Source organism: Glycine soja, chromosome 14, assembly GCF_004193775.1.
Source record: "Glycine soja cultivar W05 chromosome 14, ASM419377v2, whole genome shotgun sequence".
In the NCBI taxonomy this organism is placed as follows: Eukaryota; Viridiplantae; Streptophyta; class Magnoliopsida; order Fabales; family Fabaceae; genus Glycine; species Glycine soja.
Window position 1 is genome coordinate 46,179,886 of NC_041015.1, and position 14,307 is coordinate 46,194,192.

The 14,307-nt window shown below is 29.3% G+C and overlaps 1 protein-coding gene across 1 annotated transcript; it reads right to left on the reverse strand.

Annotated features, from left to right (window-relative positions):
• Window positions 1-7,784: 7,784 nt before the first annotated feature.
• Window positions 7,785-9,132, reverse strand: LOC114384140. The gene is made up of 2 exons (XM_028343803.1): window positions 8,908-9,132; window positions 7,785-8,031 (listed from the first exon to the last, which is right to left on the reverse strand). Exons 1-2 carry the CDS (start codon window positions 9,130-9,132, stop codon window positions 7,930-7,932), a joined length of 327 nt encoding a protein of 108 aa, XP_028199604.1. The 3' UTR covers window positions 7,785-7,929.
• Between the last annotated feature and the right edge of the window lie 5,175 nt (window positions 9,133-14,307).

Here is a 14,307-nt window from a genome sequence, read left to right on the forward strand (position 1 = left end):
ATTTTCTCTTAAAAATATTGAAATCTGGAAATAAGCGTTTCTAGTCTCAATTCTTTTTATTTATTTATTTATCAAACTTAATTTTAGTCCTTATACTTTAAAATAAATTCTCCAACTTATGAAAATATGTGATATTCGTCAATCCACATATGTGATTTTGTCACCAATAAAGTGAGTGGAGAGGAATGAAAATTATATATTTTCAAAATTTGGAGGACTCATTTTGTCCATTTGAAAATATAAGAACTAAAATCAACTTTGATTAAAAATATAGAGATCACAAATATATTTTTCCTTTAAAATTCAATTTAGAAGTAAAGGTTATCTTTTTGAATAATTTTTTTTTTCAAATGCAGCATTTATTTTGGAAAGGAGGAAGTAGATAGGAAGAGATCAATGGTTAAGAAAATTAAATACACAAAGATAAAAGGAGAGTAATTTGAGATAGTTGAAAAAGCAATTTTTGAACATTATAAAAAATTTAATTGTTCAATCAAATTAAAATTAAGAAATATATTTGAAAGAAATAAAAAATTAAATGAAATACTCAAAATATAAAATTAGGATAAAATATGTGTCTCAATGGGACAACGAATCATAAATGCATAGACAAAACTAGAATTGGATGATAAGAGACAAATTGTAAAAATAAAAAATAAAAATTCATCTAATAAATATGTATGCATAAGTTTCTAGACAAAATATTCATAATTTGATGTTCTATGGACACAATATATATAAATAAACATTGAGCGGTTCACACATTTAAATTAATTAAAGACAAATATCTATCTATCTACATATATATAATAACATTTAATTGGATGATTATGTCTCAAATCAATCAGGATTGAAAGTTTCTTTTCCATTGATTATATCTACAAAATTCTATACTAATCCAAATTCATTTGAAGTTTCATTTATATACACTAAAATTGATGTAATATATACTTTTAAAATATAAATAATTTGATTACTTTTATATTATTATTCTTTTTATAGAAAATTTGACAAATAATTCGACTAATGATGTAATAGTTGGTGTATGTTACACTAATGAAACTTTACCCTTTTTATAGCGTCACCTAATGACACATCTTCTCTCTATAAATTAAAGTGTCTATCTTAAATAAGAGCACTTTTAGGAGTTATTCTTTATTAAAAGCATTTTAGAATTTTTTTTCAACGAGTATTTTTAGGGATTTTTTTTTATCAACAGCCTTTAAGGGTTGGAATTGAACTTAACTTGTTTGAGGTTTTGTTCAAAGGTATAAAGGAAAATATGGGAAAAAATTTCACAATTAGGAAAAAAAAGGTTTTGAATTATGTTATCAGAATAAAGGAAATGCTTTTATTTTGTAGGCAAATAGATGGGGGGTGTCAAATGCATTTGATTTCTTGATAAGCATAACAAAAATGTAAACATTGATATGAAACATGTCAAGTACTTGATAAACAATTTATATTAATTGAGTATGTAATTTATGGCTAAGCTAGAAGAAGGTCATAACATATACAACATATGTACACAGTCCTGAGGTACTTGATTGACAGTTTCTAACAAATATAATGTATATAAAAAGGAGAAAAGGTAAGAGAATTCAAATACATAACATTGTACTTCTCATAAGTGCAATAGATTCTAAACATAAAAAGTTGAAGATGGTGTACCAACCATAGACAAGAATATATTCAAGGTAAGTTCACAGGAGCAAGTCTAAGTCGTTTCTTAGCTCCTGATAACAAAACACAAACAAATATACATACAAAAAACAACACATAAAAACTTAAACCACAAACAACCCTTAGTGGTTGTGTCTAGCATCCACCTGTTTGGCCTTCCTACAATCTTTTTCTCTCGTTTACTGCTTAAGGTGACATTAATAAAAGTGACAAAGAAAGAGGAGTGAGGTTTGAAGTATGAAAAGGCACGAGAGAATAAACATACATATAAACACAAATAAAGTACATATACATATAGCTAGCCATAAAATGTATTAATTCATAGACAAATGCATTTATGCTGGATCGCAAGTGGATGCATTTATATTGGATCACAGGCAAATGCACTTGTATATAGTAGTAGACAATTCAAAACATTTAGTCGCCGATATACATATCCACAACCTTACACTTATCTGTTGACATCATAAACATGCGAAAGTACAATATCATGGTGAGCTATTCACATAATTCATAAACAAAAAGGTCAAGCAATAGGCATTAATCTCATAATAACACGTACATAATGTTATATATATGCAAAACATGATGTTTAAGATTAGTCAAAATCTACTCTCTCAATTAATACATAAAATCCTCACTTTTGTATTGAAGACATGCATTACTTGAACACTTGTACACACCTGATACTATCTTACACCTATGGTGCTTATCTTATATGTAAGATACTCCTCATGCACATTAAGTTTTCCTTATTCACATAAAGTGTTGATCATGCATGCATACAAAGCTCTCCTTTTGCAATAAAATGTTCCCCTATGCATATCAAATGTTCATCATGAACCTATGGTGGTTCCTCGTGCATATTGAATGCTTATAGTGCACATAGAGTGCTTCCTTATGCATCACTAATACTCATCATGCACATAAGTACTACCTAAGGGAGTGCTTGGTTTAGAAGATCAAAATAGAGAAGATATAAATAGAAGATAAATTTTTGAATTAAAATAGAGTGATAAACCCCATTATGGTTTTAATTTCCATGGGGTTTCTTGCAACTTATTTTATGATTATGGGTGTTTTAATAGATTATTTCAATCTAATTTATGCTAAATTCGTGCAAGCCTTGTGAACTTCCAATGGAATGGAAAAAGAACACAAAAGGGTGAAATTGACTCTAGGCTCGTAAGCACTACCCTGTGCTTAATTGAGCAGGGGTTGTGTTTACCCATGCACAGCCCCACGAGGGATATGCATAATGGCCATTGCTTCGAACTTTAAGCACGATCCCATGCTTATCTAAGCATGGACTTTGCTTATCCTCACATGACATAATAGGCCCATTAACACATAAATAGTTTAGGCTTTAGTTGTAAATGAGTTTTTTTTTTTAATTTTCGAATTCAGTCTTTTATTTTGAGTATTGAGTTAACTAAGTTTTTAGTCTTTAAATTTTTTCAAAATTTGGTTTAGTCCTTAAACAAAAGTTTGATCTGTCAATATCCCTAAAAAGTCTGAATTTTGAAAAAGTTTAGAGATTAAAAACTTAGTTAACCCTTGAGTATTTAGAAATCTGAACATCACATGGATAATTTCTTGAAAAGGATTCTTTCCCTAATATCCCTATTGTCTTCTTATTTCTATTTATGCTTTCCAATGCATATGACTAGCTAAACACTTATGTTAGGGTTGTGATGTAGGATTTATCTATGAACCCTTTTTTCCTTCTATTGAAATTATACTCTCAATTGTTTATCAATTATATTATTGCATTGCTCCTCATTGTTATTTTGGACTGATCATCTGATGCATGAATGGATTAATTGCCATGAACAAAAGTCATTAATTGATTGACTTATACAATAATAGGATTCATTGGATTTGTATGAACCATTTTATCCTAGGATTTCTAATCCAATTGACATTGTTAATTAACCTCTTTGTGTTTAATCTTCCTACTAATCAAAACCTCATGAACAATAAAGGAATGAATTAGATAGAAAAGAATTTTCAAAACACGAACCAATTTTGATTATCATTTAAAAGAGGGAGAAATACTAATTGATTAGATAATTGGGGTTTTATTTGATTGAAATAAAAGACTAGGGGGAATGTAAAGATAAGTCTGAAATCATAATCCTAGGCCTTTTAATCTGTTAGAATCTTCTTGAATTGGTATTGTTTGTTTTCTTAATTATCTTTAGGGTTTGACATCCGGACTTAAGTCCACGATATTATTGTGTAGGATACCCTTATCCTTGTGTGAGTACTATTTTCATGCATCATAGAGTGTAAGAGGTGTGAGACCCATAAAACTTTTTCTCTATTTCTCTCATTTCTCCCTCAATCACACCCTAAGTTATTAATTACTATCCTCCCATTTAATGCATAAAATGCTTGCAAGTAGTCAAAAGTCATGTAAGTAGCATTAAGCCTGATAAGTGGCATTAAGTCCTAGAAGGAACTAAGCCTGCGATGTCATAATGCATAAGTCATTTCCTTATATTTTATCTTTGGTATCATAAAAATGAGATGGATAGAGTAGAGCTCTAAATAAAACACTTTCCCATTAATTAAAAACTTCTATTTTATTTTAAGGACCCTTCTCACCCTTGGGATGTATTTATAAGCAAAAGACATCTTGAGGACAAATTCTAGGGTGAAGCTTGTTTTTTAAGGGTACACTGTTGTCCCGATATTATGACATGCTATAGTAGATTTTATGATAGTTTGGTCAAAATTGCTAAGTAGTCATTGGGAATAATTATTTACATTTAACAATATCCATGTTTTTTTAATTGCTAATATGCCTTTTTAATTTTTAATTAACATGTATTTTAGTTTATTGTGCCCTATCTCCATGTGAAATGAGTTTGTTGTTATCGAAAGTGTCTTTGTCTTACCGCAACTCCCTTTCCCTGTGTCTTCCACCATCGAAGCAACCATTTTTGCCTGAGCGACGTCGTGTTCTTGTTCGTGACCTGCAATTAAGTCGAGCTGATGAAGTCTATGTTTGGCCGAGATTTTGAAGATCTTAATGATGTCGTGTTTGCTTAAGAACTCCAAACCAATTGCTTTCTAATGAATTAGTGAATGATAAAGACTTTAGCATCACCTCTATACCAAGAACATTGGCAACCATGAGGTCCACCATCGACAATGCGAGATGATGGTTAAAGTCAAATTGTGTTGTAAGATAAGGCTAAAGGGCGAACTTGCGGCCAACGGAGCGGTGTCAAAATCAACATTCAAACTAAATCAGAGGCCAACCCTCAAAAGGGGTCATTCACCCACACAAACACTTAAATGTTGTCATTGAAGGACAACCCCGATCACGGCTCCAATGAGGCTGAATTGCAATGACCATAGGCATGCTTCTAGTTGGGTTCATCATGGTCACTATGCTTTTTTTTTCTTCCGCAAATTATCCACTATAATTGGTTATAGAAGGACTGTCTTGCAAAATTTCAAAAACAGACAACACCGGTTGTAGGTCGATGATCTGAATCATTCAATATTCAATTATTATATTTGACAGTGGTTAAAATTTGACAAGGTTTAAAAATAGGAGTACACTGTTGTTCCCCTAAAAAATAAAATTTATCCTAGAATTTGTCCATCTTGAGAACTGGGTTAATAATGACAATTAATAGTTTAAAGATATGCAAGTATGTTTTATTTTCTTTCTTTCCCCCCTTTTCCCCTTACCTTCAAGGCTTATCTAAACTTGGGTAAAAACGAGTAGTTAATCTTCACTTTAGAAGGAAAACAAGAAAATACTTTAAAGTAGAAGTATGAAGTTTAAATTACAGTCATCAATATGAAAGTATCTCTATATAAATGAATACATATGGATATTTATAATGTAAAACTATATAGAACTTAGTTTACAACCTACTAAAGACTAGGATTCCACAAAATTAAAACACCAAACCTTAACTTATAGGCATATGAAATCCACTAATGAATAATTTGGGTGAGAAAATTCTAAAAAAATGGAAAATTCATTGTTTGGTGATAAATTTTTATAGAGACCTTCTTAGAGGCTTAATAAAACACTGGAATTTTTTTCCTATATTTTTACTGTTCCTATAGTTGCCTCAAAATCTATTCCAACTCAAGCAAACAAAACTACTTTCCATAGTTTAAGTCCATCTTCATACTCATCTTGGTAAATTCATATTTTATTATCTAAAAATGAAAATTAAGTGGTTCAAAATCCTATAGAACCCTTAGAACATCTATTTCTAACAAAAAATATAGGGAAAATGTCAATATATTCAAAACATGACAGTTGATTAAATCAATATACAACAACTACATAAGGTTACACTTAATAAGATGGGTTGCAAAGGTGTGGTCGAAGTTTTGGGGTTGTTTTCTGCACTACAATGGACTTCTAATATGCAACTTGGCAATGACCTCGCGTCTCCTCTTCTCCCTTTTCCTCTTTTCCTTTCTCCAACTGTTCCGAATTCTCTCATGTGCGCTCCATGAACGTCCTTTGCCGTTGTCCCATCTCGGGGTGGGACAGGTTAGCCCGCCAGCCTGCAAAATTAACTGTTTTTATAAATAATAATTATATTAATATACAAGACTACTAAAAATAAAAATAAAAAGGATAGAAAAGATCTTTTAAATTGGTTTATATTTAATTACTTTGTATTTTTAAGATTTTAAGACTACTTTTAGAGTTTATGACTTTGTGTTGTGACTTAACTACTTCGTAGACTTATTATAAGTTAATATTAATGACTATTAATACTTTGTGTGATTTAAGATTTTAAGACTAGTTTGTTATTTTAAATATTTTGTATTGTCAATTATTTTTTAAGAGTTTTTATTTTTTTAAAGGACAGGCCAATTTTCTAGCCCACCAGTCCACCTTTAGGTAGGACAGACCAACATGTCCAACCCGTCAAGTCTTAGCAGGCCAGTTGGCCTGTTAATCATGAAAATCATATCTATTTTTCGAAAGGAAGGTATTTTCAAAATAGTAAATGAATTTTCACTACATGGTTTAATTAACAAATAAATGTTTAAAGATGAAACATAAAATCCATTTTCGATTATGAGTTCTTTTTAGTTAAACAAACAAGTTCATAATTGTCAAATTAATAGAGAATTATCTAACATTTAATGCAAATTACGGTTATAATTTCGATAGACATATCCATTTTTATTATAATAGTATAATAGTTGATAGGATTAATAATAAGGAATTTTTATACAAGTGTTTTCGATTCAGTAATTAGTTTGTAAATGATTTTGATAATAATAAGAAATGGGAAATGAAAAAGTAAAGTTTGGAGAAGAAATATAGATTGGAAAGAGTAAAGAGTTTAAAAATGTGTAGTAAAATAAACAATCATAAATTCATAAAAGTTGAAAATTGAATACATATACAATGACCTATCGAACATTTACCAATTTTGATGGTAGAGGTGTTGGTGTTTTAAGGAATTAAGTAATTATATTTCAATCCCCCAAAATTGAATACATAGTAATGGTTGAATTATATGATTTTGGCATGTGTATAAAAATGTTTCTAAATACGTTGATTTGATACTAATAACTGTTATCACATAATTTCTCCGCAATTGCACTAACTAGTACTTTGATTTGTTGAAAAATACTTGCTCTCCAATGCTTTCCAATCACATGTGCATGAATGAAGTTAACGAAATCAAATCAGTTGTCTCAATTGAAATCACTCCTTATGATTAAGTAGTCTTGTTTCTTGAACTTTTGCTCATATTCCACTCGATTTTGGAGAGATTCTCTTACACCTCTTGAACCAAATATATCCAAATTTGATTTTAATAACTTGGTCAAATTTTACGTAATAAAGGTAACACTATCCCATCCCGATTTTGATGGGCTAGTGACCGGCTGGACCAAAAAGAGTTGAGTCAGTTTGTTTTGTTATCTCTAGTTTTACTTAACACCTATAATTTAATAAGCTGAATTTTCAGCTTTTAATGACCAGTATTCAACTTTTAACTATTTTTTGAAAATTATATATATATATATATATATATATATATATATATATATATATATATACACGAATTTATATTATTCGATTATATTGTGTTCTATTCTATGTATATACTTCCACATGGTGATGTATTTATATATATAACAAATAAGTATACAAGTATGTTGTAAAAGAAAATATTGAAATGTCCTGTTGAATTTTTTAGTTTATGAATTGTCGCCATGGTCTGCAACCGTGTTTTTTTTCTACTTCTGTTCTTTTGCTTCTGCGGTCGTTGTGACTGAATTTTCCTGATGATGAGTGGTTGATTCAATGAAGGACTCAAACTCGTTTTCCATGTTCTCCACCTACACGTTAATCCAAATAGGTCATCATGTCTTGCTCAAATCTAAGACCAAAACTTATCAAACAAAGTATAAACTTGCACATGCAATTGGCCTTCAAAAGATAACTAAAGTGATATATATAATTCTGCAATAAGCAATAATAGCGATTAACAAGTTATATATTTATTGTTATTGGCTCGAGCTAGGGAGGAAATTCTGAACAAGGCAATTGAATCGAAAACTGAATCAGCCAACTTTCGTGTTGAAGATTAAACAAGTAATTTCGTTATTTATTAAAGTCTAATTTATTGTCTAAGGGATGTTATTCAATGTTAATAGAAAACTTCTAACATTGAGACTAAGATACTAAGTCAAATCATAAAAACCAATCACATAATTCAATTCATATCTAACCATCCAGCCACAATTTTAAGATAATTGAGAAAAATTAGCGTTTGCGTTTTTCTTTCAATTTCCTTTTTCTTGTTCACTACCTAAGCCGTATGATCCACGTAATTTTTTTTTAACGGATGCCTCCATAGTAAATATGTTTATAAAGTTGAAATATTTATTACTTGTCATTAAAGAGTTTTCGTTTTTCTTGTCAACTAATATGCTTTTAAAAGTTGACATATTTATTATTTGTTATTAAATAATTTATTGATCATCCAATCGCAAATCATTATTGATGTTACTTCTAGAATAATTGTTATAAAATTAATAAATTTTAATGGATGATGGTGTGTAATTGAAAGACAATGTCTGAACATATTTTTTTTTCTCTTCATTAAATAAATCATTCAAATTGCTTTATAAAAAAGAAATAAATATTTTTAGATTATGAGAATATTAAACGTTAGTTTGATGTCATCCAAATAATAGAGATTAATTTAAAACCTTTTCTAATTCATCTTCTGCGCGTTCGGCATGCTTATCTATATCTTCAGCTACTTTTTCAACAAATTCAACAGCATCACGAAGTTTTCCATCAGGAAGATGCTTCACAGCTTCTTCTGCCACCTTGTCCACCCCCTCAGCCACGTCTTCTACAATGTCTACTACTCGTTGTGCTTCGTCTATTGTTGTTTCAACTTTCTCTACGAACAAAGCAAAAAAGCTCATCATCACACAAGAGAAAATTTCAGGCCTAATTAATATTAATTGCCAATAATAATTCATTTTTGCTAATAGTTAACATGGGTGATCTCTTACCTTTCAATTGTAGCAACAAAACAAATAATGTAATGAAAAAACTAATTAATTAAGATGTTACGTACATCTTTCTTGTGGAACCATTTTGAAATCTCAAGGCTAGGTTCTTTTCTGGAACCGAAAAGCGATTATTATGTTTGAGTTTGGAGTTGAATCGAAGGGGATGAATGGGATGATCAACATTTGAAGCTGGATATTTTCCTACGGCTAAGCAAGTAATCGTTTGAGTAAAGATTGTATTTGCCATCATTATATATATGAATCTAATATTCGGATTGTAACTATATATAATATATCGGAACAATTTTTCCAATGGGGACGCTGAGGAAATGTATGAGGATTGAATTGTATAGGTATAGGACTTGTTCAAGTGGACAAGTAGACACGTAGAAAGGAATAGTATGTATATGAACTTGTTTTAAAATAAGCCAGAATTTGCGAGTAAGGAGAAGGGTAACGAAAAGTCAACATACATTAAAATAATTTTTTAGCAAAATATTTCATTAATAAAATAATTGTTTAAATTGAGCATCTGTTTTATCCAATTCAAGACTCTATTATATTGGTAACACATGAAAAGTATTGAACCAGATAGCAAATTAATCCCACTGTTTAGGTAAAATTTAGGAGTATTCATCAGTTGAATTGGTGCATATTTAAGATGAAATTAAATTCAACTTAATCATATTTAATTAAACTAGTTTGGTTTGGATTTAAAAATAAAAAATCAATTAATTTAAACTAAGTCAATCGGATTAAGATTGAATTGATTTACTTTGAGTCTCTGGCGTGCTGGGAGACATTTATTATTGCAACGATTTTTGTTGAGCATGCTATGGCGTGGAATATTTGGGCCTTAATTCTCCACCATCTTTATGCTTAAATAGTTTTGGTGCTCACTATTTACACGGTCATTTTTTGCTAAGTACACCCCAATCCCCTCATTATCCATTATACCCTTTTACTTAAAGGAGTACACCCCTTGATATCCATTTTCCTTTCCAAAAGTATCTTTTCGGAATATCATATATCTATTTTGGAAATATATTTTAAAAACTGTATATCATAGTTCTAGAAATACATTTCAAGAAAAGGTATATGTTATCCTGAAAAGATATTTTTGGTTGTAATAAATTTAAGATCGTTAAAATTGTAAATGCTTCTCATATACCCCCCATATTTTTTAGTCTTATTTTCATTCCATCATGAGTGTTTTTTAAAGTTTAAACCCTATTTAAAATCTTATTTTTATTCTACATTTATTGTTTTTTAAACCCTAATTATGAACCCCATCTTCACCTCATGGTATAAAAAAAAAAAATGATTTTGGCAATGTTATGCCAAAAGTTATACCAAACTTCATCAAGAGTTATAAAATCTTTGGAGACGAAGTGTCAGGATTCATTAAGAAGTTTGTTCTTGTTAATGGTAAATTAAGTTTAACTTTGAAATTTAATTTATAGTATGTTTGTTATAATTAGAATATATATTGACAACATGTATATTTTTTATACTACAATCCAACAGTAAATTGTTACATAATTGAAAGTGATATATATATATATATATATATATATATATATATATATATATATATATATATATTGATTTATAGTGTCAATTTTTTTATAGCTAGTATATTAGAATTAAATTTTATGAAGCATTTATATAACATCTGGCGCCTTTTTTATATAAAAAAATAGAATTTGCTCTTGGTATCTTTTTTATAATTCGTTTTATATATCTACCTTTTACGAATCTTGAGTTGGAATAGGATATGTGAACCGTCAAACAAAAGGTAGATAGGGGGACCAAGAAAATTACATGTACTAATACAAAGTAGGTGAAGGCAATGTATTGTTGGACACATTGAAGAAGGTGTGTTATGAGTACAAATTGATGAAAAACCTTGATGGAGGATGCATAATCAAGTGCACAATCAAATACTACACCAGAGGTGATGCACACACAATTCACACAAGAGTTTTTGAAGGATAATTAAAATTCATATAATGAAGATGAGACTCAAAATTAGGGTTTAAAGAACAATATAAGGTAGAGTAAAAATAAGATTTTAGATATGATTTAAAGAAAACTAATGATAGGATGAACATAATACTAACAAAAATAGAAGTGTAAGATAAGTATTTACAACATCAACGATCTTAACTTTATTATTACCAAAAATGTGTTTTCAGAATAACATATACTTGTTCCAGAAATGTATTTCTAGAACTATGATATATAATTCTAAAAATATATTTCCAGAATAGATATCTAGAAAGACATTTTTGAAAAGAAAAATGGATACCTAGGGGTGTACACTCCTTTAAGTAAAAAGAGTATAATGAGTAATTATGATTTAAAAAGGGAAGGATTGGGGTGTACTTAGCAAAAACTGGGAATGTATATAGTAAGTACCTTAGTTTCTTGTACAATTGTGAGGGGTGTTAAAATGCTATACTTTCGGTAATTGCTTCGTGCAATTCTGGATTTGCTTCCTGCATCCGATTCTGAAATGTAATTTACATTCTGAAAAGCTAACCCAAATCGTAAAATTAATAGGATTTTCAGAAGGCTAAAAAGGTGTAGGAAGCAATTGCATTAGTTTTCAAGTATATACCAAATTGTAAGTCCTTTTTTGTGAACTGCTTTTCATTACGGGCATTGTTAAACACATTCTTTTTTTCCCTAAGTGCACCCCAGCATTTTAAAATTACCCTACTATCCTAACCTCTTACCCTCCTCCCAATCCTTCTTTTTCTAACTTCACTAACCCCTGGATCAATGCTTAGTGTTGGATCAAAGACTTAGTGCCACTTATAGGGTTCAGTGCTTCCTCTTGGACTCAATAACGACTCTTTGTGCCATATAAATTGGGTATCTACATGCATCATGCATTATGATTGAGGTTATCATCACATCCCTTGTTCTCTGTTTTGGCAGCTCGCAACTCTGGTTATCGTAGTATTCTTCAAGATGTATACTTCCCTGTCATCATCGTAACTTTGATGGATTTGATCCCTTTATATTATGTTGTGTTTGGTTGGGAGGATGCAAATAAAGAAGACAAAAATAAAAGAGATATATTTAAATTAAAGTAGAATGTAGAAGGTGTGAGACACATTAATTTTTTTTTATTCTTCTCCTCATTTGCTGAACCAAACACATCATTAAAGAAAGAAAAATAAGCTTTAGAAGATAAATAAAATAATAATAATAATAATTTTAAAAATTAACCATTGATATTAGCATTAATTTTAGATTTTGTTAAATATTTATTTGATTTTATCTCAATTTTTAACTTTTTTTTTTTCTAATTAACGGTTATAATTGCACTTTATCGTTTAAAGTGCATTTTCTCACTTTAGACAAGTCTAATCTAACTTGAACACTCACACACAGAGGTTACAACTCTCTTGTTATTTCTATATTTTTTTATAACTTAAAATTGTAATTTAATTCAATACACAATCTTATAAGAATATAAATTTAAAATTTAGTACATTTTATTGAAATTATATACGTATAGAGTTCAATAATTTATAATATTTTTATTTTTGTATTTTTAATAATTTAAAATACTATATGTAAATATCAAAATATATGTTAAATTTATTTCTTAAAAAAAGATATAGTAATTCTATCAAAAGAGTAATTTTGTTTTTTAAAATATGATTTATATTATTTGGTGTCATTATTTTTTCCATTTCAAACACAAAATAGGATAAAAGTTTACTAGGTCGTATTTTATCCAATTTATATATTTTCATCCTTTCTTATCTTCTTGTGTCCACCAAAGATCTTAATATCACTACCAAAAAGAAAAACGAGATCTTTGTACAAAATTAAACTCATAAGAAAACATGTGAGTTACATATGATGTTGAGAAATTAAACACACAACAGAGAAAGAGAGGACAAGTTGTGTGTGCTTAAGGATGCAAATGGCTATCTCAAGCTGTTCAACATCACTTTGTTGAATTTAATTTGATTAGAGCTTTGAAGACGATTTCTGAATTCACAAAACTTTAAGATGGGATATGGTCACATCTTGATAAAGACTTTACACCAATAAATTTCCAAGTAATTGTAAATTATTAAGACTTTTAAAAATGCATGTAATGATGATTTTATTTAATCTCAAGTGATGTGACTACACTTAAATTAATTAATTAATTAATTATTATAAAGCCAATTAAGGTCAGGAACAAAGTCACACAACAGTTGGTGTATACTTTTCCTAGGTAACATTATTCTTACATTGATAGCGATCCTTCATCATTTTATTTTAAAGCTAACTAATCGACGAGGTACTTCTTAAAAATACCATTGATCTTTTTATCAGAATGTTCTAAACAAAGTATATTTTTGGTACATAATTTTAATTATCAAAAACTAATTTTGTAACAAATTATAGCACAGTAACTCTGACATAGAAATGTATTTGTGCAACATACAGGAACTACTTTTTTTTTTTTTTACTGCATAAGAACTACTTTTCTATTGCTTAAATATAAATGAACGGGATTTAGCTTGGAGAAGTACACAATGAGGTAGATTATGTAAATTGAAAATAGCTTGTTAACTTAACATTCTTCAAAATAAGGATAAATATTAAATATACTTACTTTTTTTATTTTACAATTTTCCTAATTTTAGAAGAAAATTCAGGTTCATATTTTGCCATTTGTAGAACCCCTGTGGAGAGGAAGAAAGCGTCATTCTTTAGAAATTGCCACAGGGGTTGCACGAGCTGCATGAAATGAATAAAACCCTTTTTCTTCACCATTTTACTAGAAGAAATTGCCAAGGAATTTAAACAAAGTTGGATAGGGACAAATTATGATACCTGAACTATTTGAAAATTCATTTTTGGTGAGACTGAACCACTCTAATTTGTTACTTGTTTAATAAACCTGAGCTACTCTAATTTTGTTACTTGACTAATAAACAAACCAAACAAGATAAGGAGGTTCTTTCAACCCTATTACAGATTACCAAACCCAACAAACACATCAATAGTCTCCTAAGCCTTGGAAAGAGACATCAAAACAAAGAAAAATATTCCTTCTCTTTTAATCCA